This window comes from Colletes gigas, unplaced genomic scaffold (assembly GCF_013123115.1).
Source record: "Colletes gigas isolate AHSC1104 unplaced genomic scaffold, ASM1312311v1 Colletes_gigas_Sc00010, whole genome shotgun sequence".
NCBI classification, from domain to species: Eukaryota; Metazoa; Arthropoda; class Insecta; order Hymenoptera; family Colletidae; genus Colletes; species Colletes gigas.
The window spans coordinates 8,614,044-8,640,104 of record NW_025106639.1 but is presented as its reverse complement, the minus strand read 5'-3'; the positions used below and the strand labels follow the sequence as shown (position 1 = coordinate 8,640,104).

Below are 26,061 nucleotides of genomic sequence, written 5' to 3'. Positions count from 1 at the left end.
ACGCGTCCCTAACCGTGGGTCAGAAGAAGCAACGTAACCGGCGATAAATTACGATCTTTTCACCGGATCGAAGAATGGTAAATGAGGGGGGTAATGTCCGATCGAGAGCCACCAAATGATGTCCACAATGGACTAACGAACTCACCGAGTGGCATTTTATTTTCCAACGGTAGCACGCGCCCGTTCGTTTTCCTCGCTTCACGGGCCCCGTTGGTCCCCATATTATCTAATACCCTGTAAACACGAGCTCCGAAAGGGGACTAACCGCCCGTCGTAATTAAAGGATATTCATATCGAGTGGCCGGTCCTTTCGACCCCTTTGCCACGAGTTCGCGAAAACTGGTCCCGATGACCGTTTCTATGCCACATGGACCATTTGACATTTTTTTCGTGCCCCTTTGACCTGCACGATTCTGCAGAGTCACTAAAAACCATCGTGGTTCAGGATCGTAGCGTCCTAGGACAGTGGTTCTTCGTTGTTTGAATTATTTTGGTGGCTACAGGGCGAATTATCAAGTTGAAAGAAGTAAACGTAAAATGTGAAGTCGGTTGAGACGCTAGACCCTGCCTTGAGGCGTAAAAATATATAATTTAGTCGCCGAAAATAAATCGTAAATGCGAGGAGAAAAATAAAAACTCGATCCGAACTGTGTTCGCGATGTTTACACGCGAGGAGAATATTTTGTCGTTCCACGATGCCGTGCAACCCTCGTCAAAGGCGGGCCTAAAATTAGCTCTTTTTAAGGGACGCGAACGAAAGACTGGGCCGGATACGCGTGGAAGAAAGTACACGTGTCGATGGTCGAAGGGAAGTCGAAATTGCACGGGGGAAAAAGAAGAAGAAGAACGTGCCAGAAAGATGTTCGAACCGAACCGTGTATCTTCTGGCCGTCGATACCGGGAGTGTGTGCCCTAACGGGGCAGATGCTGCATCGAAGAAACTGCATTCGAAACGATGGACAGTAATTCCGTCTGATTCGAGCAACGAGACCGTCGTGAGATACATAAATCCGTCGGTTGGTCAAGGGTCCGAACCGAGCTCGAGAGTTAAACAAGTACACACGTCGTGAGAGACAGAGGAATCATTGAATCGGTGGAAAAAGGCCCAGCACTGTCCTCGACCGAGTCAAACCGTTATCGATGGGCACGTCGAATGTTAGAAATACAGCGCTTATGTCAAAACATATTTAATCGCAATTATTAATAGAATGGTGACTTACTCGATGATGCTTTCAACGTAGAAATCCGTGGCGCAGGAGCCGGCGTTGGTCCCGATGAAATTTCAACCGGGCCAGTTTTCTCCCACCCGTGAAGTTTCGACGGATCGTCCGATCAGGTAAGTTCTAGTTACCAGGATGCAAGTACGTTTGCAGAGAGTGCGGTTCGTCGAGCAGATGTCCCACGGGCCACTCTCCTCTGATTCCTTTGCTCGCTGGACCAAGACTCACCGCAAAAACTGACCGACCGTATTGAACCACGCGGGGTTATGTCCATCGACGAACCATCGACCATGGTCCTCCGTCTTGTCTCTCACGGACAGAGCCTTCCTGTGAGAATCGGTGTCGCTTGAAATCTGTTCGTTCTCATGGTTTGCGAGATCTTGCTTACGAGATTGCCTTATTCCGGGATCGTCCGTTAGATGAAGAACAGTAAAATCTGGAAAACATGGAAAGAGCTGTTACTCGATGCACGGTACGTGTAAATAGCGGTGGGAAAGGGGGAGAAAGAAAAGGAGAAAGAAATAGAAACATTATCGCGGTTGACGCCTGGCCAGGAGGTGAGGCCTACGCGGAGGGAGGTTCGCTGGCAGGATGCCTCGCCTAGATCCTGTCTGGAGGCCGAAGAGAGGTCCTTCGAACCGTGAAATCACTTCCAGTCTGAATATAAAGAGCGAAAAAGCGAGTGTCCGTTTGTGTTTCGGTCGTTCCGTACCACCGCCTTCGGAACTGCCTTGGAAATCGTTAAGCGCCTGCTGGCCTTCTTCCCTTTGCGCGCGGAGGTCTTCGGTCGTGCATCGTGCTCGGCTTTCCGCGAAAACGATTCGTGTAATCGGGTACAAGTCGGAGTTTCGCTCGTGAGAACGGTCTTCGGGGGGGGGGATAGCGGATATTGTTCCCGATGGAATTTTACGGCGCGCCTTTTATTGCCAATGTCTAGAAAGCGGCGCGAGCTTGCGACACGCGGCGACATCTAAGCACTTAAAATTCCGAGTCTACTCACGGCCTACGCCGTCCATTATCCGCGCGAAAGCGACCAGCCTCGGGACAGTTTTCGATCGCTCGTCCGTGAGTGCATCCACTTTCGGATAAGTGCCGCGCGGAGACGACCACCGCAGATTCGACCGTTTTAAATTTATCGCGAAACGACCAGCCGTTCCCCCCATCCAGTCCGCTAATGCAGCCCGCGATACCCGTTATGCGTCCCAAGTGGCAAACGGTTCAGGGTGCGCTTCGAAACGTTCAATTAACCCTCGGACACCGGATGCTCGAGATTTGAAAAAACCAGCATTCGAGACACGATGATTTCCTTATCGGAAACAAACCCTCCCGCGCGATTCCGGGGAACGGTTAACTATTTTTAGCCGAATTTTCGGACGACCTCTGTGTCTCTGGCGGCACGGCAGCTTTCGCCCGACTCCCTTTTTTTCCGGAAATAGCCTCCCTTTCTCGAGCTTACGCGGCCTACACGCGTGCGATCGTTTTGCGTATATACCGTGTACGCGCGGCACACACGCAGCCACATCGGCGTATCGGGGAATAGAGGGACATACACGCTTCCACTTATAAATAGACCACACGTAGATGGATTAAGCGTTCGGAGTGCAGTTCGATGCACGAGAGGCTTTAAAACGTGGAAGCGCTGTCGGCGTTCTGCACCTCGTGACGAAGCCAAAGAGCTTCAGTTACTGCGGCAAACTTGCACAGTACGGTCCTCTTGCGAATCGCGTTTCTTTACAACGCCCGGAATTCCCGTCAACATGCTGGCTGCGAGACACAGGTACGCGACACAGCCAATTCTCTTATAATATCTGCTATGGTCGTTTTCTCGTCTCGATAAAGAATGGCGGTAGATTTGTCCCCGAGGTCTCGACGTCTTCTTTCCTAATGGTACGTTCGACACCTTTGATTCCGATATAGGAGGTTGTCTCGCGATAAGACACGCATCCCTCCTGACAGCATGGATCCTGTCGCGTTGCGGTCGGTCCTGCATCCGGTAACTCACGGGCGGAGAGAGTGCCTGGACGAGACTAGCGTTACATACGGGATTTAACAGTGTAACGTTACATCGTTGGTTTGGCCTTTCCTGTGCTCCTCGAGTTCACGAGGCGAGTCTTGGATTTCTCCGCGTACGAAAGAGGAGGTTATTGTGCGAGGGTTTTAAATTCCGGACAGGTTGAATGCACCCACAGCAACCGGGAGACACCTTTCTCTTTATTCTGCCGATCACGGCGTAAAACAGTATCCAACGGGCTTTGTCACTGTCGCCGGAACAACACGAGGACTCTCTCGCGAGCTTCCGTATCGAATTTCCGAACCGCGGCGGTTCCTATCGCGCGAAACCCGCGACCGCGGAGGAGGAACCAAACCGACCGTCGCGTCGACGGAAATTTACGCGTGTACGTATCGCGGCGAAAGTCTGGTAGGTCAAGAGACTCTTTTAGCGCGACGCTTTCGCTTTCCTCTCGCGTGTCGGACCGTCAAACCGATAATCGCGCTTCTGCCCCGGCTAATTTGCAGTTGCACGCGCGGCCACCGTGAACGCTCCGATTTGAATATTCGCGAGGAAACGCCCGTGCCCTTCGAGCCAGAGTTCTGGGGAAAAACGGCTCGTAAAAGGTCTCGTGGCCTGCCACCCTGTACGCGGTTTGAAAATCCGAGGGCGTTAGCGGGTGAAAAATAAAAGAAAAGGCGAGAGTCTGTTTGGTGGCTAGGCGACGGTCGTAAAATCGAGCGAGTCCACGCGACGCGTCGCCTTCGAGGACATGGAATTTTTTCTGCCGGGGAAACGCGACGGCGAAGTGTCGTTTCGTTGGCCGATACGTGGGTCGAGGAACGACGCTGACCTGCCGCAAATGGGCGAACGGTGCGTGAACACAAAATAAATACTAGATAGAAATCCGCAGCTGTGTCCACGACCTACGTGAATCTATTTCCGTGCGATGGGATCGCCGGGAAAGCCGAACGGGTGTGTAGATTTGCGACGAGATGTGGGTGGTTTTAACCTATTTCGAGAGGAGGAACCATTGTCGCGAATTTACGATCAAAACGATGGGAAACGACCGCGAGCGGTCCCTTCTCCACGGAATCGTGTCACCGTTCATTTTTTTCCCCCAACACCTGCGATCGTTTCTTCTCCCGAAAGTTACGTTTGGCGGATTATTGGAAGAAACGGATGCACGCGACCGTGAAGTATATTCCGTGACATTTATCGAAGCCTGGTCGAGGGAAACGTGCCGGATAATCGGGACTCTACCGTATCGCGTTAATTATTCCGTGCGAAACATACGCGAGGATGATTGAACAGCGCTCAATGCGCACACGCGCGTCCCGGAATATGTACTCGGTATCGCGCGGAATTCCAAATTAATTAAGTCGATAAAGATCATCGACGGGGCATCGGGGAGGGCGAATCGTGGATCCTGCTGCGTGGCGAGTGCAACCACGTGCACGCCGGCATATATCCCTATAATGATTTCTCGTTGTTATTAAGCGTGGAATGTGGCCGGTTAACGAACCCTTCGCGCGGTTCTTGTTTACGGAACAGACGGAAGAATTTTCCCAGGCGTCTTCCAGCGGTCACGAAAACTGTTCCGCTAACGAACATAAATAATTACGTCGATTACGGCCGACCGATAATCCCCGAGCTGTTCATTTGCAAAAATAACGTGTTATCCGTTGCGTGGAAGCGCGTACTGTTCGCACGGCGCACATATTTTAAAACGATTACGTACGTGCCACCGAATCGTTTAGCATAACAGGTGCGAGAATGCGATTAGCCGTTTCGCATAGCAGAGGCGAACCGAATTAATTTCAACGATTGCGCCCGACTGATTCGCTTTTTGCGCGCGTTCCACGATTCTTTCTTGCCCTACGCGCGGCGTCGCCGCAGCCCCGTTTCTATAAATGCCGCCGGCGACGAGCGACGCGACGCCTCGTAGACAGATTGGCCGCACGTGAGAGACGCCGCCCAGTGTATTTCTGCCGTAAAAGAGTCACTTTTTCAAAGTATCCTCTCGAAGGTCGATCGAACATGTAGAATTTAGTATGGTGTTCGATGCTCGTGTCCACCCCGAAACCCAATCCGAGGTACCTTCGGGGCACTTTTTTAACGTTTTGCTGGCGTTTCCGTGCGTCGTTCGGTTTCCTCGTATGGTTTCCCGCCCCTAAAAACGCGTACATCCGACGAAAACGTCCGACAGGAAACATTCCCGAGGGCGTTCCGAATCGGATGAGCCCTCCGTAACGATCCAGGCTGCGTTTAAATAACGCAGGGCACACGCGCGTCCGCAGAAGGGAGCGATTTAAAGGGAGTGTCGTCAAGCTGAACAGTCTCTGCTCCCTAATTGATGGGGGGGCTCGTTGCATTTATTTCTTTTTTCTGTTACACGGAAAGTATAACAAATCGCGGCTGTTCCGGCAACTCGTGGCTATTTATACCGAACCTCGAGTACGCGCGATCGTTCGTTAGAAAGCCCGGTTACGGGAATAGGTAGAAACGCGAGAGACATCGACGGTATCCTTCCTACATTCGAGAACCATTTTCTTTTTACGCGCTTCCTCGTCAAACGGACCGCGACCGGGGTGATTCCTTTTCGCTGGAATATATTTCAAGGTCAATGGATACGCGCAGGAAGCGACAGTTGGCGCAAAAGATTTTAGCATATGTCGGGATCCGCGGCGAGCAACACGTGTATACGCGACGATACCGTGAAGGAGAATGAATGAATATGCATTCCATTCATAGGAAGAGCTCGGAGTTCGTTGTCTGCGGTCGTTCGAAAAGGGCACGGTTCGTTGGGAAATGTACGCAATCGTGGCAATCGTGGCAATCGTGGCAATCGCCGGTCGAAACATACCTATCGGAAAGCAACCAAAATTCCTACCCCAGAATTACCTGAATCCTAATATGAAACTCTGAAATGAAATTAATGCAACGTACTTTGATCGGTATTTATGTAATCGAGTAAGGAATGCAGGAGGGACGGAAACATATGGTGCTAAATAAACGCAATGATCGAATCGCCTGCAAAGGAGAACGTTTGCTCAAAGATCTAGCAACGTTTCGTAACTAGCATAGAATAAGTGTTCGAAACAAATTAGCGATAAGGCAGATAGGAGCGAATGGTGCAGAGAAAATTACGTAATTTTCACGACTACGATAACAAACCGAGCGAAGGACGCGTTCAAGGCAAAAGCAACAACTCCGATATCGGTCAGACGCGTCGGCTTTCGCACAGCCGGTTTACGAAATCGAGTGACGAAACTATGAATAGGTTCTCGTAAAAATTCCGTACACCGACCTCGCGCCGATAAGAAATCATTCGCGTCAAAATTTGTCGGCCGCTCGGAATTAATTCGAGCGGAGAGGCGGCGCAAAAAGCATCGGCGGTTTACTGTTGCGCTTCATTTTGGATGGTAACGGTTCGGTTCTCTAGCGTTAATATTAATCAGGCGCGTTTGGTCGTTTGGAAGCGATGCTCATGCTGGTCACACGCGGTAAACGTTCGAGCACATCGTGAACGTTGCGAACTTCAACCTGGATCCTTTCCAATGGTCAAGTTCCTCTACCGAGTGATCGAGTATTTCTCTACCCGACCTTAGCGCGATCTCGTGACTGGGTAATTATGGGGATCGAGCCCGGAATCGATCGAGGTCAAAAAATGCAAATGATTCGCGTCGCGTCAGGAATCGAAGCGAACAGACCTTTCTCCGAAAGAGAGATTCTATCGACAGCTGACTGGTTGAAAATGGATGCGCAAGGCGCGGGAAGAAAATAAAAAGAAACTAAATTATGGGCGACCTAGTTGCAGCAATTTTCTCGGAAGTTACGATGCGGAACACCGGCGCGGAATAGTGCGAAACGACGGTTGTAACGAAGCCGTTAAGAAGGTCGGACGATCGAAGGAAGCGTAAGGTGAAGGAAAACAGAGGAGAAGCACGTCCAAGAAGCGCATAGCCGAGAAGCTATCTAGCTGCTAGGTTACTCCCAGCTGCCGCTTTTTTACAGCCTACGAAGAATTCTCCGGAGAATACGTGTATCTCTCTATATGTGAGAATTTCCTACCGTTCTACTTCCCGCCATTCTACCGGCCACACTCTCACGGAAACGTTTCAGTTTTTTCTCCCTGGCAACGCGAAGAAGATGCCTCTTTCCTATCTTTCCTCGGCTGTAACAGTTCGCCTCTCGATTGCGTTCGATCTTATTCCGGCTCGCAAATATTGATCGATCGGTTTATCGCCCGACAACTAGAATTCGATACGCTGGCAGAGGCTTCGCGACACCGATATAGTATTTCAGATCGAACAATTGATCTTCCGCGGGCAAACATCCGTCGAATCGATCCTCCCGCTCGTAATTGCCCTCGACGATTCCGCGAAAGTAGATATCATTCGCGGACGAGGGAGCTCGTCGATAATTCCCCAATGATTTGATGATTTGATGACATCGCCGTCGCGAACAATTACATTCCGGGACGAACGACAACATAATGAATCACTTGGTTAATGGATATTCGCGCATGCGTCTGTTAGACTGTTGCTCGTGACTAATAGTCTACAAAAGAAAATCTAGGCTATTCCGCTGCACCTGGGATGCAAGTGACTATTCTAACTTTCCGTCAGTCGCACTTGGAGCCTTGCACCGGCTGCAGCCTCGTGCCTCTGCCTCTGGCTGTGCAATTGCATTCGCACGAGTACACCATTTTCTTAAAGATATTCGGACGACCGATTCGTTATCAGTGCCTCGAGGACCCAGCCGGTGAATTCGATCTAGAATTAGATTATGCTCGAGAATCGAGCCGTCGGGAATCTGAACTCGAGGTTAGTTTACGTGTTATTTGCGAATCATGTTGTTTACCGAGTCTGTTTAAAATTCGATTCCACGATCGAAGCACGCGTGCCGCGGAGTTATCAACTCGATGCGTGCGATACATCGGGCTGTTTTGAAACTTTCAGAATGTAACACTTGTTGAAATCGCAGTTACCATTTTGGCTGTTTCACAAGTCTGCGAAGTTCCATCAAAATCTACATTTTATTTGCAATATTTGTTTGCAATTGTAGTGGTCTGTGACTCGTTCCGTGTCGAGCCGATATTTACTTACTTTCTATTCGAGTCGCGTGGGTCGTATGCGCCCCACGCTATTGCGTTTAATAGGTTCGCTTCTATGCAATATTCACGATAGTTTAAAAACCATAGCCATCGAGAAAAAGGTGTAGAGTTTGAGGTGCGTTATGTTTGAACGTTTGCTCTGCCACGCGGGTCCATCTCTGAACGGAAAGATCAACGCGGGGCGATGAAGTATAAGAATTGACAGTCAAGTTTCTCTTACGCGACCGTATGGCGAGATAAAGGCTTGGGAAAAGGACGTTTTATAGACCCCGAGCTAATAAAATACGCGCGATATCGAGGGAAAAAAAGCGTTTCTCGCAGTCCGATGGTTGCAATCGAATGGTCACGGTGCAATGACAGAGAGATAGAGTCGCACGTTGGTGCACACCGAGAGTGTCGAATATCGATATCCGTGCGAATGCGCACTGACGAACCATCTCTCGTTGCAACGTGCGCGCGCACTAAAGTACCCCCTCGTGCTTTAGTACGAGTCCACACCCCCGACGAAAACGATGGGATTATCGATCCCGTTGCTATTCGAGCTAAGAACTTTTCGCCAGCTGACAGCGAACCGTAGGGGACGCATTTCCAGCGAAGGAAATCACGAGTCCTTCGCGATACCAAAATGAAACCGGAGTGAACCGCGTTACGTGTTTACGTGCTTGTGATCCGTAATAAAAGAAAATCGCGATAATCCCGTCCGCGATTCTGCCCTCCGGCCGGTTGGAAAATGAAAGTTACGTCGAAGATGTAAGTGTTCTAATTAACGCCGTAGACTAACGGACACCGTGAATGGATTTGTATTCCGATCGGAGGAGCTTTTCGTTCGAACGTTAACGATCGGGCCAAGAGGGTGGCGTGCACCTGATTTCACCGAAATAAAAATAATTCCGAGTTTGTTGTTGCAGCGGGTCGAAGAGGCCACGACACCGATATTAAAAGGTTCAGAGACCATAAACGGCGGATGCGAGGTACGGGCAGGTGCACGCTCCTCTGTACGGATTCTTTGTTTCGCGCAAGGTGCCTTGATCTTACACACCCGTTGATTGTGTACCTCGATAAAATTACGCTTTCGGATTTATTTGCAGTCGCGGTTACACGCTTTAAATCTACCCTCGAGTCTCACCTCCGTCTAGGCGAACCCCCAACGAAAATTCATATTACGGTGGCAAAAGTTTCGAGACAAACCAGTTTCTGACCAACTAAAGAAACCCAGTAGCAACATGATCTAAAGTCGATTGCTTTCTCACGGCGAAAAGACCAGTTTCCTACGATTCCACGACCAAATAAGCCATTACGAGCAAAAGAAACGTTTTCGGTTGTGATCGTCGATCGAGGATTTTGTTGTGCTCGCAAAAATTTATCTCGTCTGCGCTTACGTATGTAGAATAATAACTATTAGCCGGTATGCGAGCATACGTTCATGCAGGAAGTGAAATGCATTCCGATACATCCGTTCAACGGCACATTGGCCGACAGTGCTACGGGTTTCTCTTCTGTGTTCTCTCTTTCTCTTTTGCCAATCTACGTGCATAGACTCGCGCGCTCTCCGACGCGGCGAGTCACTCGATGCATATCATACTGTTTACAAACCACAACGAACTACTATGTATGTTACATCGCGCGTGGCGCGTCAGTAATTAAACTCGCATTGCACTATTTGATATTCTTAAGTCTGAATATATGCAGCACGGTTGTATCATCTGTTCGTCCACGGCCTTCTGTATAATTTTTCCATTATTATTCTCGAATGCATCGCAAATCAAAACCGACCGATCGCGGCTACAGTCGGTAGGTTTAATAACGCGCGATAATTCCGTGATTCCGTCGTCTCGTTTAAAATTGTACGATTCTGTCGATCTAGGTATCGCGAATGTCTAAAGTTGATTCGAATCTATTAGGGCCCGGCTCACGATGCAATATCCGAACATCGATTTGCAAGAGGGAAGAAGACTGCGGAACGTGCGTAGAAGACTTTTCCAGGACGACGAGGTCGATACGGGACGACGATCCGGCATCGAAGACAATCTGGCGAATTGTTTTTTCGAAGAGGCACGGAAGAACCGAGAGAACGTGAGTAACCAAGAAAACATAAATTACCTTGATCCGAAAGTAAATACGCGCAATACGGTGTTCGATATCCCCCCCCCTCGGCGTTACTGGTGTTTTCTGTTTTTGTTTGGACGCAGGCTAAACAGAGATGGAATTTCGATTTCGAGAAAGAAGAACCTTTGCCCGGCCGTTACGAATGGGTGAAACTCGATCAGGACCGAAACGAAATTCGTAATCCATTGGAGTCGTGCAATCGGGTGGAAAATATACAAGCCGTGCAGAAGGACGACCACGTTACGATTGCGGGACATTCGGAAGACAAAGACGATGAGAACATGACCGACAGTACATGAAAATAGTGGCGAGACGATTCGTTCGTTTTGGGATTCTTTGTTGAAGAAGGAATCGGTATTCCAATTCGAACGAAACGAGTGATACAGAGGCCGAGAGATCGATGAAATTTTAGGTAGAAATTGTCGAGTCGTCGTCGAATAGAACATAAATTTTACCTCTAGTCAGAGTGGACATGATCAAATGTCCGAGGAGCTAGTAAACCAAAGTTACGAGTTTCAACATAAACGAAAGAATTCGACTTTTAATGGCAATTTGGAAATCGAAAGTCGTATGCCGTGATATTTGTTATTGTATTATTTATACCAATTTTATAGTGCCCGTATATAATTATTTAATTAGATATTTATTGAAGAACAGCGTGCAATACGCGTGATTAACGAACGAATGATATTATATATTGTGAATAAATTATATAAAAATGACTGTACTTTTTATAGACAAACGAAATAATATATCTCTTTACAAATTTATAAATCACTGTCTCTGGCAATGTCTTGAAAAACTTTCTCTCCTTTTTTGATAATAAAAAGCAATTGGACGTTCCGAAGCATATGGTGTTCGAGTTATGCACGACCTAATTTCTAGGCGTCAGAATGAGATGACACATCTGTTAAATGCATCTTTCGTCGAGGCAGAAACATTTCGCTTTTCTGAGAGCTTACGCCAACGAATATAACATCGAAATTGTGCAAATTACACTACGTTAAAGTTAATCCCTGAAGATTTACAAGTTGCATGTGTACAGAATTACACCGAGAACCGCTTAACTTTCTCTGAAAGCAACGTCAACTCTAATTCCACGAGTATCACGATTTCTTAACATTTAATCGCGAGCTCTCGTGAGAAGGCGGCCCATGCACCTGGCACTGCTTCTTAAGAATCGCTTTTTTTCACGTTGCTCGCGCCATGGAAGCTGACGGTGGTGTACCCATTGCCAAAAATTGCACTTCCGTTCCGCGAATTCCCACGGAAGTGGGCACAATCACGACTACGACAAAAGATGTTCGCGTATAACGCGCACCACCTTCATTGTTCCGAAGAACCATTGGACAATACCGTGCTCAAGAATTTCACAAACACGTATCGCTAATGAACGATCCCGAGACGAGACAGATTATTAAATGCCTATCGATATCTACTATCTTTAAAATCTTGCAATTCCACCGGCGTAAACAAAAAGAAACCGCATTATCTATTATCGCGTCGCACAAAAGAGTATCATCATTCTCAACCTCGAGTTCCAGAATCTACCACCTTGAGCTCGATAAAAATGATTTATCGCGGTTACATTTTCATTCTAAAGCATCGTACAAGCAACGAGATAACGCGCAAGGACGGCAAACCCGGATTTGATAGCGAAATCCTCCTTTCTGATGGAACAGGTGATTACCTCGATAGTAAACACACGATGCAGATGCAACCACGCGTCTTCCGGTCGTCTATGCAGGATGTATAAACACGAGCTTCCTCGAGAAATAATCTAGGACAGCTCATCGTCTGGAAGATAGACGCAGTAGGCGTTATACGGAATAAGAGGGCAAGGATGAGGAGGGAGCACACGGGCGGTGTTTATTTTCCATCCTTCGTCTAGAGCGAACCATGAGAGAACACCTGTGCAACGAAATACCTTGCTAAACGGGTACTCCACCTAACCGCAGATGAAAGAAAGACGGTAGTCTCGGTGAAACGCAAAAAGGATTGTTTTACGCGACTCATTCGCTCGTTCTCCCCTCATTGAGATGCATCCGGTGCCACCCTCACCACTTCCTGGATGTTGCGTGGGATTTTCATTTCCAACGACACGCTTTACAATCTTTGCATGAGAATTTATTCCTCTCGATCGTCTTTCTCGCTCTTTTTATTTGTTTCTCTCTTATTTTCCTTGTAGCTAAAAACATTTCGGAATATCGTTATCAGAATTTCGAAGATATTTCGAAAATAACAAACGATCGAAATTGAGATCAGAGCCGTCGATAAGAGTCGGGCGTCGATTTTAATAATAATTGAACAAGATATCACGGTTACGGTGCAAAATGTTTATTGGGAGTGTTTTTATCGTCTGTACTCGGTTCGAATGTTTGAAAGTTTCCCGCGCGCCTATAGTGGCGCCATTTGGTCGGCCATACTTTATAGAACGGATATCCACTAACACTACTCAACGCTACGTGGCAACGCGCGCCGTGATTGGTCACGATGATCGTTCGTGCACAGTCTGCTCGACGCGAGTTGCGTCCCACGCGACACGAAACCATTTCTCCGTTGCCTTCTGCAGAAAATACGAACGATTTAGGCCACGAGAACAGCAACGAAGTAAATTGACAATTATCAATGAAAAGTGTCGATTCGCCTCGTTGATCTCGTGACTTTCCTAACAACGACCCAACAAACATCTGCTGCCTAACAATCACCATCGAGATATACATGAAAATTAACGAGCAATCGCCAATTGATATTTTACATATGCACAATATTTTTCAACCAAAACTCGTAAGCACTTATACGTGTACATTAGGCTGGCAAATAAATTTAAATTCTTACTTAAACTTCGAAATCGAATAAATAAACGTATTTCAAGCGTGTACAATAAAGTATACGATTTTTTATAGAAATAGAAACAATGCTCAATGTAAAACAGTCGATTGACATATCTGAATATATATTCCAAACACCTGTAAACGTAAATACGAGTGAACCCAATTTACTGTTTCGTATTTTGTCTCGACGAAAGTGCAAAAAGATAAAGTCTTTCGACCATTTCGTCCAAGTATGGTGTTCTAATTCTCAGCACGGTGTTTAAACTATGGGAGCTTCTATCGGTCAAAACGAAATGTCCACGATAATCTGAACAGTATGCAAATACATTCACTGTTCGTAACGTATTGCCATGCAAACATGGAAATCCGCCGAATAAACGTACGTACGAGTGTCCGTGATAAGATTACAGCCGTTGTTTTGAAAGCTGGACTTGTTTATTTTTCGTCCCTTTGTCAATACACGACGTGCTTAACATTTCTCGTCGATCAACTTGTTTCTAAATAGCATTGTACTAGCGTGAACCACGAAACTTTCACCGTGTAAAATTAACCCAACTTTTATAGCTTCTCTAGCTTTCAAATTTTCGATCGTACTAGCCATACTTGGAACAAACTTTTGTTTCTTTCTTATCAGTAACAGGTACTATCACAGTTTGAGAATAATTGTGCACATTGTATGAAAAGGTAGCGTACAAATACATGATCATGGTTTATCGGTTTGTCAAGGTTTTGGGTAAAATAGACCCGACAGAAAAAATGAAGTTGAAGGGTATTTACCATAGAACTTGGCATACTGGTACACGTTCAATGACTATCATCAGCATTCTGCTCGTTTATGTGCTGTAGAGAAGGGGCCAATAACTGTACAAGCTTCTCATGCGTATTTTCAAAGTCTTAAAGTGCTGCGCTCAGGTTGAAGGGACTGTAGTCTGCAAATGGCGGTTATTTCGTTTCTTCCCCGTAGCGGCAGAGGGAAAAGGGGTGACGCCGAGGTAGACCGACGACGGCCGAAGATGGCCGACGAGTTTAGAGGCTTGGTCACTTGCAACGAGAGGCGCATGCTTCAGTCGCTAGAGAGCGCTTTACACGTGTTGGACGTCTCTTCGCGCAACTCCGTGAGTTGCAGAGTACGCACGCACATCGTCAGGCGTCAACATAACTGCGCAATCGTGTACGACCTTCCGCCGAACTTGGAACCACGCGTGTGTCTTGACAGTCGTGTGTTTGGCGGGAAGCGTTCTCCTTTGGATTTTATACAGCAACGGAGTCAATTTGGTGATTCCACATCGTGCCAGCGAGCAGCATATTGGTGCTTTCGGGCCGTGTGCAATACGTTTTCCGTGAAATTTTCTTCCGTTGGATAATGGACCGAATGTGATATCTTTGTTGTGCGTTATCGTACACGAACGTGATAATTACGACGTCGGCCGAACGTAATAGACAGGAAATTTTAAATTTGAACAACATCGTCACATTCTTCGCGGGAACACGTCGAAACACGCTCTCCGTCTCTTTGGGAGGCTCACGCGCAAGTGCGTGCGACGTTGCCGATTCTATCCTCCCGCAGGCTATAGTGACGAATTCATGAGAAAAGAAAAGGGAGAGATCGAGAACGGATTCCGTCGTCAATTTCTGGACATTATTTCGATTAATTCGACGGCCGGGCCGTGTATCGGACTCTCAGGAAATATGAGATAGCCGTGTTGCTGTTTTGATATCCTGCGTCTCGCTTGCTCGTGATACGCAGTATTGTGTTTACCGTGTTGCCAAACTTTGTTAGTGGTCGTGCACGTTTCTACGGTGGAAATACAGTCTCGTTGCGTCGATAATCCGTCGATTCGCGGATGTGTGCTGGCGAAAATCATTTTTGCGGATTATTTCGTGCGCCCATGGACGAGTCAACGATCAGCGTAGTCGCGAGGTGACGCTGAGCACGGCCATTATTCGAAATTCGGTGGGTCGCGCCACGACAACGTTGCCACGTCTTGGCGAGCCGCGAGTATTTCAACGTTCCGTGGACGATTCCTGGAAGAATCATCTTCGTAAATGGGACGTGTGTGAACGCAACGAACCGATGCAAAAACGGACGATTATTAACTTAGTGGTGTGCGCGTGTTGAAGTTCGGAGAGAGTGGTGCTGGCCAGGTGCCGGATCACGTTCTGGGATCAGAGACAGAGAGGAACCGTGACCGCAAAAAAAGAAACAGAAGCTGTTTCTTCGTGTGACCGTAGTTAAATATTGGTAACCGTGCGAGGGGAACGGCGACGTTGTCGGCGCGAAAGACTGACGAAATATGAGCGCACGAGTGTTGAATCCGGTGATGATGACGGAAATGAGTAGGAATTTGGGTGGAGGACGAGCGGTGCCCAGCAGAGCAGCCCTTGCCCGTGTTCGAAGAGACCTGTTCGGACCTGTCGATCATGCCGCGGCTCGTGCATTGGCGGAGCGGGAGCTTCGCGCTCAGTCCATACTCGACGCTGAGAGATGGGGATTTGACTTTCACTTGGAGATACCGAGGGCGAATTCGAGGTACGAGTGGGAACTCGTCACGCCGCAAGACGTGGTCCCCGAGCCCTATGCCCTACGCGGTATGCCCTACTTAAGGAAACACGCGCCTAGCACGCCACGAAAGGCACGGGAGTCTTCGCCCACCACGAGATTACTGCGTAAAGAATCCCCGACGACTCCGATCCTCCAGAAATCGGAAAGGACGCCGCCGCAGGAGCCAAGAGTACCGCACATCGGCGAGGTCACCATGAACGAAATATTCGACTTCGAATCGGACAAGAAAGTGTACATCGTCGAACCCACCACCCCTGTTTTATCGACCACCACCACGAGGAAACAGTCCTCCATAACCGGTAAGCGATAACGTTCTTTTTTTCTCTGCCTCGTAATTGCCATTGTACGTTGAAAACGAAACAGTGACGTAAACACGCGCGCCTTTTCTCCATGCGGGTAAAACGACTGTCGGTCACTGTGCAAGATACGCGAAAAAGTCAGTAATCTTTGCTCATATTAACCTTTTCAATGTTCAAAGAGTCCTTCCTTTACGAAAAAGATCATGTCTAGCATGTAATTAACTTAAAAATACTGAATGCTAAAGGGGGTTAACCTCAACATCTATATTTAATTTGACGTAAATTCTCGAAGAGATCATGCGCGTTGCAAGTGATTATTAGCTATGAGGTTAGGAATCAACTTTGAAAATAATATAATTGACCGGTGTAATGCATAAGGAAAATTGATATTTCAATTACTCGGTGGTCGAACACGAGATTTCTTGAATTATTCCGTTTGATTAACGCGCATTATCGCAGTTAATTGACTGGTATTATTTATACGGGAAGCGTGTACAGCCTAGGTCAATCTAATACGCCGACCGACAGCCAAGGTCTTTGTAATTTACGTAATTACGTAAGCACCTGATAAAAAGAAGGAATTGCACCCGTGTACCACATTGTGCATATATATTTCGTGCATTAAGGAATACCATTGACTTCCAGATCAATATTACAATGAGACTTTGTACGTTACGTCGATGAATCGATCGGTAACGAACGCTCGTCGAATAACGAAAGTATTTCCACGGATGCGAATTAGATAAAATTAATGTAAACTCACAGTGGAGCGATAAAAATCAAAATAAAATTGAAGAAATATATTTTTGGCACGGATAAGCATCGTTCGATAATTATACGCGCGCGAGCGTAAACAAGAATGACATAACGATAAATATTATTACAGAATAATTCGCCTATCGATTATTTGAATAACCGGCGGGGCACGCGATCTTTTCTGCAACAACGTTCCTTTCAAACAAATCGATTGCAATTTTCGGACGCCCCGTGTATTATCGCTTCCTTGGACGTGATCTGTTCACGCGAGGCCTTCCGTATTGTATCCGTATCTTGCACACGGCCATTTTGTTCAGATGGTACCTCACGGTCTAGTTCCCTTTTTTTTTCGCCTATTTATTATTCGGGTGTGCACACCACCCACGCGACGCCACTATTTCTGGACGTGACTCGTCATGTATCCCGCACGCCATGCATCTACACGGGTGTAAACACATTTTGCGTCGCAGCAGCACGCGACGACGTTCATTTGTTTATGCGTCGCATTGTATCCACAACGACGGATTTGCTTGGCCGATAAAACTGTTGAAAAAACCGTGCATCTGGAGTACGCTAAGCTTATTTAGTGCAATGCATACGGCTAGACCTAATTTTTTTTTTTTTTAATTAACAAGGAATTACGCAAATGTATACGCGTCGGATGTACGAAACGTTTCGTGAAGTTTGTTATACATATATGGTCTCTCTACGTATATTTTACATTTCTTATCTCGAGACCTTGATCGGTACTACGTTACACGCCGTTGAATTTGCGAGATAATACTTGTCGTATCATATCAAACAGAAATTGTAGTCACGCAATTAAAAACAAATTAAAGACACTTTCATAACTAAAAAAATTCCGAATTCGTCGGGTAATTTACTAATTACGGTTATCCCTCGAAGAACGCGATTTTTCCGGAGCCTCCTCCGACTCGTATCGACCGTAAATCCCGGTGTTATCATTTTCTCGCGCCATTGGTTCTTTAGAAAAAACGCTTGATCGCTTATCGGTGATCGCACGGTGTGGTCCCGGCGTTACAGGAATTTCTGCAAAGTCTAGAGCCGAGTCTTCGACCCGCGACATGCTCAAACATTGGCTTAATTGCGCGAGATTACGCGTAATTGGTCTTACCTTTGATGTTTATTCTGCGGCTCGGCTTTCAGTGGTCGCGTGCGTCGCGCGACAGTAACCGTTATTATTTAACGATAATATCGTGACGATACGCTCGCTGTTCGATTAACCGGATCGATACACCGCACGACGCGTTTTGATTTGCCGATACGGTCCGTTTCGACGCGTACGTATATACCCTCCACCCTCTGTTCCCCATATTTTTCGAGTATACGGGATAACGAACACGATCGTAACGTACCGCCGTTCTGTCTGGCTGTAAATGCAATAGGGGTGCCGACTGATTTTCCTAACGTACGTTATTAATGAGCCACGCGGTCAGCTGTACAGTCAGTCCATATGGGGTTGCTGCACCCCCGTTCCCGTTCTCTTCCGCGTACCCCCGTCGGTCATCAGCTTTTGTTCACGCGTGCGACCTTCGTGCGAGCGTGCCCCTCCTGCGCGTTAGCAAACCATGGGGGTATCAGCTGTGCTAGCATCGTGATCGCATCCCCGACTAAACCGGGGTGGATGCCCCCCAAAGCCCCCACGCGGGGTGGCTCGATTCGTATTTTAAATCCTGATCGTTTCAACCCGCATACGCGCACAATCCCGGCATTTAAATCGCATCGATTCTTTCCTCGTTCGTGAAACTGCGAACTCGCCGAAAGGGTTGCATAGAAAAAAGAAATACTGGACGAGGACTATGCTAATGTAACTTGTCTTGAGATTTATCTTCTTATACCGGGTGTTTTACAATAGGCTCGTTCCACGACAAACGCGACACTAAGTGGGTTCTTCGATACTTTTGAAATTCTTGAAAATGTTACTTTAGGGGGCGGGACTCTCTAGCCCCGAAAAATATCCATAATTTTGTCGCGTGGCGTCGCGAGCGGGACTAGAAAAGGTCACGGGAGGGTTGGCTCGGAAAATTGAACAGATGCGTGGTGCTTCCCCGTGGAAATTCGCCAAATGTTGATTCGAGGGGGCGAGACAGGGGTTTTTGTGGCTCGTTCGAAGCTGAATGCGACGCAGACGTGAGTCATGATCGCGAGTGATCAGCTTGGCGCAGGCTGCGTTTTTGTGCCGAGTTTCCTATATCGTGACTCATTAAAGGTTCTCATAGGAGGAACAAAGTTTCGTGCATCTTATTATTTCGTAACGGTTGCACGATTTACGCGAGGTTCGCGACGACTCGCGGATATCTTATCTGTCACCGATATATAATTAACAGACACGATGAGTCGATATTACATTCGTAAGGTTATCGCGAGCGATGCACAAGGTCGGACTTCACGCTGCATGCGATTAGGAGGACGCTCGATTTTAGAATGCTCGATTCGAGCAACGCTCGCCGGACGGTTGAAACTTTGTTGATTAACGAGCTAAAATTACCCGTCTCCTTCGTCGTGTTTTTTATCACGCAAGGTCTCGGAACGTTTTTTTGTTTTTTCTGTTTGCGAGCGAATTACGTGTTTCCACGGATGTATACATGTTCGATTGTTGTATGTTTTCAGACTTCATGAAGAGTCGTAAACGTAGCTTAAACGGTAGCGCGAAGAGCATGATAGAGCCGCCGGAGAAGATCGCCCGTAACGCGGGTCAGATACGCAGCTAAAGAGCCTTCCCGGCTTCCTCCTTCAGCCTCGCTGTCCTTGTTTCATTTGTTCGCGCGAGAGATGGACCGGAACCACGAAGCCAAGCGTTACTGCCAGGAGGAACGAAAACGGCAGAAGCAAGCTCCGACAGAGGAGGCGCGAGGTCCGTTGGCTGTGCCATTCACGTAGATTTATCCGCCATGAATGTAGACGAAAACGGTGGGCAGAGGAGAAAAGAAACCACGAAGCATCGCCAGTTTTCGTTACGTACGCGCATACACTTTTCGTAGCCATGCCACGGAAATTGCAAAATAGTAACAACGACGACCATGCACGAGGAAACCGACGGATGAAAGTACGATACGCCACGGTTGTTGCTATTTTTTTTTTCTATTCTTTATAATTTTTTTTTTCTTTTTTTTTTAAATACATGTACATGTAATTCATCGTGTCGTTATCTTTTTTTTTTTTTTTTGCATTAGGTTAAACACAGAGTAACAATTAGGATATATATATAGAGAGACAGACAGAGAGAGTAATGATTTCACGAAATTAATTAACGTAATATATATTTGTTTGTTCGATTCTAAAGAATGAAGCAAGGGAGGGTTGAATTACGATGACGATGATGGTGTCGTTGCACAGCGTACACTTTAGACGGGAGTGTAAGGAGACAAAAAATATATTAATATTTTTAGGATACAACACGTAAATTTTAAGCGAATCTTAGGTGTTAAGCGGCAAGTGCATTGCGTTTCTGATCGAAACATCGGCAAACAGAGGGGCCCGTTTTAATCCCCGGAGGCAAAAGTTGCTCCCATTTTGAACCCTCCGCGAGTCTTCGACGACCCTTTTCAGCTTATCGAGGACTCGCGGATGTTCTAATAACGTACTAATGAAAACGAAGTTTGATTCGCCGGACGAAATTTCGCGGTGGTTTCGATCGACCGAGTCCTCGAAACGATCGCGAAATTATTTCTATCTTAGGGTATCTGAAAACGAAAAAAGAAAAAAAAAAATTATACAGTAAGGAAAGTGAACCTCTGTGAAACGTTCGAGAAAACAAAAGGAAACGCAATGACGATTTCGTGGCCGGAAGGAGAGACCAGTCTCTCGAGGACAGTAATTTTGGAGAAAGATATGATTTAGATACGTAGCTGGTTACCCATGTTCAAGCATTGATCTCCTGTACGACTTAAAGAATGTACAGCCGATGCCAAATCACCCCGCGATTTTTTTCTTATATCTCTTCAGAGAAGGAACCTTGATCGTATTCTACTCCCCGCCCTCCTCCTCTTCTTTCATCTCTCGTTGCCCTGATTTGCATCAAGTATATTATACATAGAGTATCGAAGCTTCACGAAGATTGCAGAATTCAGAATTGGTATTGCGTATTAAACGTTCTGTAAGGTAGAAGTTAATAGTACAATGATCAGTCGTGTAGTAATCAGAATTATAATTCTCATTGATCTGGCCGGCCGGCGCGATGCAATCTTCATTTAGCTCGTCATGAATTTGCATTTGTTATCTCGTTGCATTTTCTTGTACAAATTGTGGCGAAGAATCCCCCCCCTCTCCCCCCCTGATTTTAACGTTTTACGATCAGACCCTAGACATTGGTGGTGCAGTGTAAAAACCGTTGAAAGTTCTCCTTGGTTTAACGAGAAAGTTCACCATTCGTGTGGAGGTATTATCAGGCTGAAATTTGCGCGATTTCCATTAACCCGAGCACAAACGTGTAGTGGGTTCCTTTTAGTACCAATCGGCGAGTAGAAATCGTTGCTTCTGGAGGTCTTTGAACGGTTAGTTTAAATTATGCGAGGGTGCATCTGTATCCGAATGATTTTATATCCTGTTAACGAAAGTACGTAGGTTCGAAGTGCCCAACGCGCTATTTTGGAAAAGGAACCAAAGCTTCCTTCGTTACATTTTTCATCGTGGATTTGGAGATGAATTTACGCAAAACCGTAACATTAATGTAAATGTAATTATATATCTCTTTAAATGGTATATTGATTTTATAATGGTAGCTGTTTATTACAAGTTTTTGTTTATAATAATTTGGTTAAAGCCGTCTTCTGGAACAACCCTATTTTTTTTTTTTTTTCTTTCTTTTTTTATCTCGCACCCTGCTCCTTGGTACACTTCTTATCCGTTTATCATTCCCCCCTCCCCCTCTTTGAGATTATAATTCAAAAATACGACTGGTGGTTACAAAGCTATTTTTTTCGTAGTTCACTCGCGGAGTGCGCTATGAGCGGATGAATCGATTCGTTGAGGAATTCTAGTGGTCGTTTTTCATACCGGTCGCGTTGTATTCGAAGTTTCAATGGCGCTTTCATGGCAGCGATACGCGTACAGCGAGAGCTTCGCGATAAGAAATTAAATTGAAATCAAAATTTTTCGTACAAAGAATTTGTCGAACACATAATATTATATATTCTTTCTTTTCCTTTTTTCGACGATACTTTCGGAAGTAACTGATAGTCAACGGCAGACTGCTAAACATTATTTCCCCCTGCCTTTACGAAGCAAACAGTTTTAAAAAACAAAGGAACGCGTCGAACGACTATAGAATCTCGTTAGATCTGCAATGGTTACGATACAAAGAGTCTGCCGTCGGGAAACAAACGAAAAAAAATAGTAAAAGAGAATATATAAATCGTATATCTATGTAACCCTGTGATGTATTAGTATGATCTCAGTAAACATAACTTAGCGTGTACTTCTTATTTGTAATAAGTAGATGTGTATGTACGTTCCAAACGTGACGTAAGGCCCCCGGTAAATAGTGTGTGAAAGGGAGATTTGCATATGCTTGAGCACGTGTGCATGATGTTTGTTTGCGAGGGTGAATGTTTACAAGGAAAAAATGGAAAAGGGAGAGCAGAAGTACCCCAGTGCCTCACTTCCAGTTGGTATTCGTCTAAGAATTATATGTGTAACGACAATATTATTATGTAAACCATAATCGTAAGAGAGTCTAAAAAAACTAACCTACGTAAGTGAATACCTATGTTTATTAAAAAAAAGAATTATCTACAAAAAGAAACCTGTATTCATTTTTTACGAGTCCTGGGTGCCTGAAACCTATATGTATATGTATTATTCCCGTGTACTTGGCTCCTCGTAGATGTTAATCCTCGTACACGTATTTAATTTCCCGATCGATGGTAGTATTTATTTTAAAGAGAATAATATGGTTTGTGGGTATGCATCATCCATGATCTCATCCTTGATAATTCGATCACTTTGTAGGTTGTTTTTACCACCTATCCTATCATTTTTCTAATTCAATATGTTACCTTGTTACAGCAAACACCACCCTACTACTCCTTCAATCCCAGTACCTACAGACTCCTTGCGCCGAACGAAAGAGTGCGCAGAATTTGTTTTGTTGAAGATTCAAACAGGTGCAACGGAAGCTGTGCCCAGGAGAGAGTAACTCTAAGTCGGCTGAGAGGCAGGTGTTCCTTCGGATCCGATCGTATTTACCTTCGGTAAGTTACGCTTCGAATTTACTTCCCACGTTTCTTTTTCTTGCTCCAAGGACCGATTTCTTGGTTACTACGATCAGACTCGAAACTTTATATCTTGAATATAAAGTACAATGCATTCTACGTTCGAAAGATCCGCGAATGCATCATTTTTTTTTTTTAATAGAATTCATAATTATTTATTAATTTCTATACGAATCCAAAATCGAGGTCAGAAAATTATGCAAGAATTACTTCAGTGAAACGGACTGAGTAAGCGGTTTAAAATAATCGTAAGATCGAATTTCGTTTTCATATTCGGATAGCGATTTAGCCAGAGGTATATGCCATGGTATTCTGATGGGAATAGAAAGGGGGGATGTAAAGAAAGAATCTCGTTTTCACTTAGAAAGCCACGTGGCCCCTGTATTCAGGGAACTCTTCTCCAAAAAGACGGTGCACGTGTCTCTCTGCGATCTGTGCTCTTTTCAATGTACCTCGATATACACTTGCGTGATCCTTAACCGTAAATGAACATTTTTTTTCGTTAATTTTATTGGTCTCGAATCCTGAATGATTTTTACAAAATTCCTACAAAATATAAGCTCGATACGCGTGTAAAACTGCATTTATTATTCTAAATGGTATAGAAAAATTGTCTGAAATATTTCTGATGCTTTTGGACGTAGAAAATATATAGAAAAGTAGTACGACGTTAGGAGAGAAATATTATAGTGGTATTATTTTTGTATGAATTAAAAAACCATTTTGGGGGAGCAGGTGAGACCAAAGAAATTTCGAGATAAAAAAAAACAAGGATCTATTTGATAAAAGTGTTCCTGTAAAAATTGTTTCGTAACTGACCAATCTACTGAATATTATGTTTCGAAACAATGTAAATCAAAGTTTCGATACGCATCGAGAATCGGACGTCGAAATGTTAAAAGTAATTTTAACGTATGGCAACGCGTTCGTCGCTCAGGCTCCGTTTTTTCGTAACTTGTGTCCTCGTTGTGCCTCGTCGTATAAACACGCACGTTCACTATAGTTATGCTTCTATGCAATCTCTGTTGCTAGGCGCACCTCGGCCCACCGCCAGTATTTTTAGACGATACGCTCACATTTCGACGTTCATTCTTGAATGAGAGTTCCTCGCCCGTAGCCTCGGCCAATACGATCACAGGAATTCTTCGAATTCCGATATCAATTTTGTATAAAAACAAAGGGAGACCCGTTCTCTGGAATAACAATACGAGATGCACGCGTTATCGAAGAAATATCGTAAATTGCACGTCTCTGCATTCAACTTTTTCAACAGCTGTTTTGTTTTTCAATTGACATCGGAAAAAGAGATTAAAAATATAGTACAGGAGCAGAATTTTGGAATTTCATTGATAAATATTCAGTATTCACTGAGGGAATAATATAAATTAATAATTTATGAATACCAGAGCATCAGACATTAAATTTAATATAGAATTAGGCGTCATATTTAAGAAAGATGCCTCCGTGATGAAAACCGGAAGTGACCTCGATTTTGTTGTCGGCTTATTACCGTGGGAATCCACGCGTGTAAAGATAAGCAATATTTTCGGAAATGTTTGTAACTTTAATTTTGCCACACTTTCTTTCAGAAAAACAGCAAAAGCCTTTTATTTATCATCATTGTTTGTGTTTTATAAATCATTTTAGGAGAGATACATGTATCGAAAGACGAATTTAAATTGTAATCGACGATCGATTTGAAACGAATAATACGTCTGGTAGATGTTATGTTGTTTAAACATTAAATAAGGAAAAAACATACGTGTTAGGTAGAAACAGTTGTTGGGAATTTTGCGACAGTAGCGACGGTTAGTGGTCGCAAGGGGAACTGGAAATGTCGGTAACTAGGCCCATTGGTAGAGATATCGATTCACGACAAACCCAGATTCGAATTTGCATAAAATTACGTAAACTGGCATAGATTTATTTTCTGGTAGCGTGTCGAAACGACGTGTTCGAGCAGTATTTTACACACGAGAAGCTATCATAGTCGTTGATACGTTATTACAAAAGAGATCCTGTTTTTACTGTTACTTATCGCTACATTTTGCTGCTCGGTAATTCAAATTGTTGTGTAAACAGTTTCCAATTATATACCGCGTTGATTCGCGTAGCGTTGAAACGGGTTTAGCAGAATTATCGATTATTAATGCAAAGCAATCGGAATTATTGCGCGTTTAACGGCAAATGTTACGACATCTCGTTAAACGTGCGACGAGATTTGATATCCAAGGCTCCAGCTGCCTTTGTAAAGCGGAAGTCGACGGCGCTGTGCCATCCAGATACCATTTGCCTCCGATTAGAACCGATAGTCCACTTCCTCGTTAGAGAATGTTCACAGTACATCATCAAAACAAAGAAGCATTAATAATCGCTTCGATTAAACCCGCTCGAAAACAGTTTGAAGGCCCCCAGGGCTCGTCTTATAATTTCGAATCGTATAAAATAATTGGTAGCTATTTAATTTCTTTAGGAACGTCTCTGGACTCGAATAAAATCTCATTTCGAGTTTCTCGAGTGGGTTTCGAGCACGCCTCGGACAGTTCTACTTTCCTGGACGCGTTTCCGCGTAGCTCCCAATCACAGGACACGATCTGTAGTTTTTTCTTTGCAATTTGCCAAGGAAGGAAGAAACCGAGCGGAGGTAGTAGGGCAGGTAGCCGTTATTCGAAGTGGTCTTTGGTATTATTTTCGGACCGTGGCTTCCTGAAGAAGTCTTCTTCGGACTGGGCTCTTACAAATTGCGCCATGGGTGCAACGTACCTGTTGTTTACCACATAGCGGGTTCAAAGCCCGGTCAGTGCAACGGTCCTCCACCTTCCCTGCCTTCCTCTACCCTGCTCATCTTTCTTGCCCCACCATCGATGAAGATCATCCCATCCACTACCGTCGGCCTCTTCAAGTAAGGACAAAGCGGTAGTCGCCTGTGGTTCGACGTCTT

The 26,061-nt window shown here is 45.4% G+C and overlaps 2 protein-coding genes across 5 annotated transcripts; both read left to right on the top strand.

The window, feature by feature from the left end:
- The first annotated feature begins 2,929 nt into the window (after positions 1–2,929).
- On the top strand, positions 2,930–11,173 carry LOC122397820 (cyclin-dependent kinase inhibitor 2-like). Of its 3 annotated transcripts, none has more exons than XM_043397251.1 (3): positions 2,930–2,997; positions 10,231–10,402; positions 10,519–11,173. In XM_043397251.1, exons 1-3 carry the CDS (start codon positions 2,978–2,980, stop codon positions 10,732–10,734), a joined length of 408 nt encoding a protein of 135 aa, XP_043253186.1. In that variant the 5' UTR covers positions 2,930–2,977; the 3' UTR covers positions 10,735–11,173. The 3 variants fall into 3 exon arrangements, with proteins under 3 accessions (XP_043253186.1, XP_043253184.1, XP_043253185.1); XM_043397249.1 differs by lacking the exon at positions 2,930–2,997 and adding an exon at positions 7,834–8,039; XM_043397250.1 differs by lacking the exon at positions 2,930–2,997 and adding an exon at positions 8,917–9,079.
- Positions 11,174–14,351: 3,178 nt separating this feature from the next.
- On the top strand, positions 14,352–21,693 carry LOC122397977 (cyclin-dependent kinase inhibitor 1). Of its 2 annotated transcripts, XR_006259163.1 has the most exons (3): positions 14,352–16,131; positions 19,519–19,954; positions 20,192–21,693. XR_006259163.1 is itself a non-coding variant. In XM_043397514.1 (2 exons), the coding sequence occupies exons 1-2, from the start codon at positions 15,564–15,566 to the stop codon at positions 19,617–19,619; spliced, it is 669 nt and encodes a 222-aa protein (XP_043253449.1). In that variant the 5' UTR covers positions 14,352–15,563; the 3' UTR covers positions 19,620–21,693. The 2 variants fall into 2 exon arrangements, 1 of the variants encoding a protein (XP_043253449.1); XM_043397514.1 differs by having other exon boundaries at positions 19,519–21,693.
- The last annotated feature ends 4,368 nt before the right edge of the window (positions 21,694–26,061 follow it).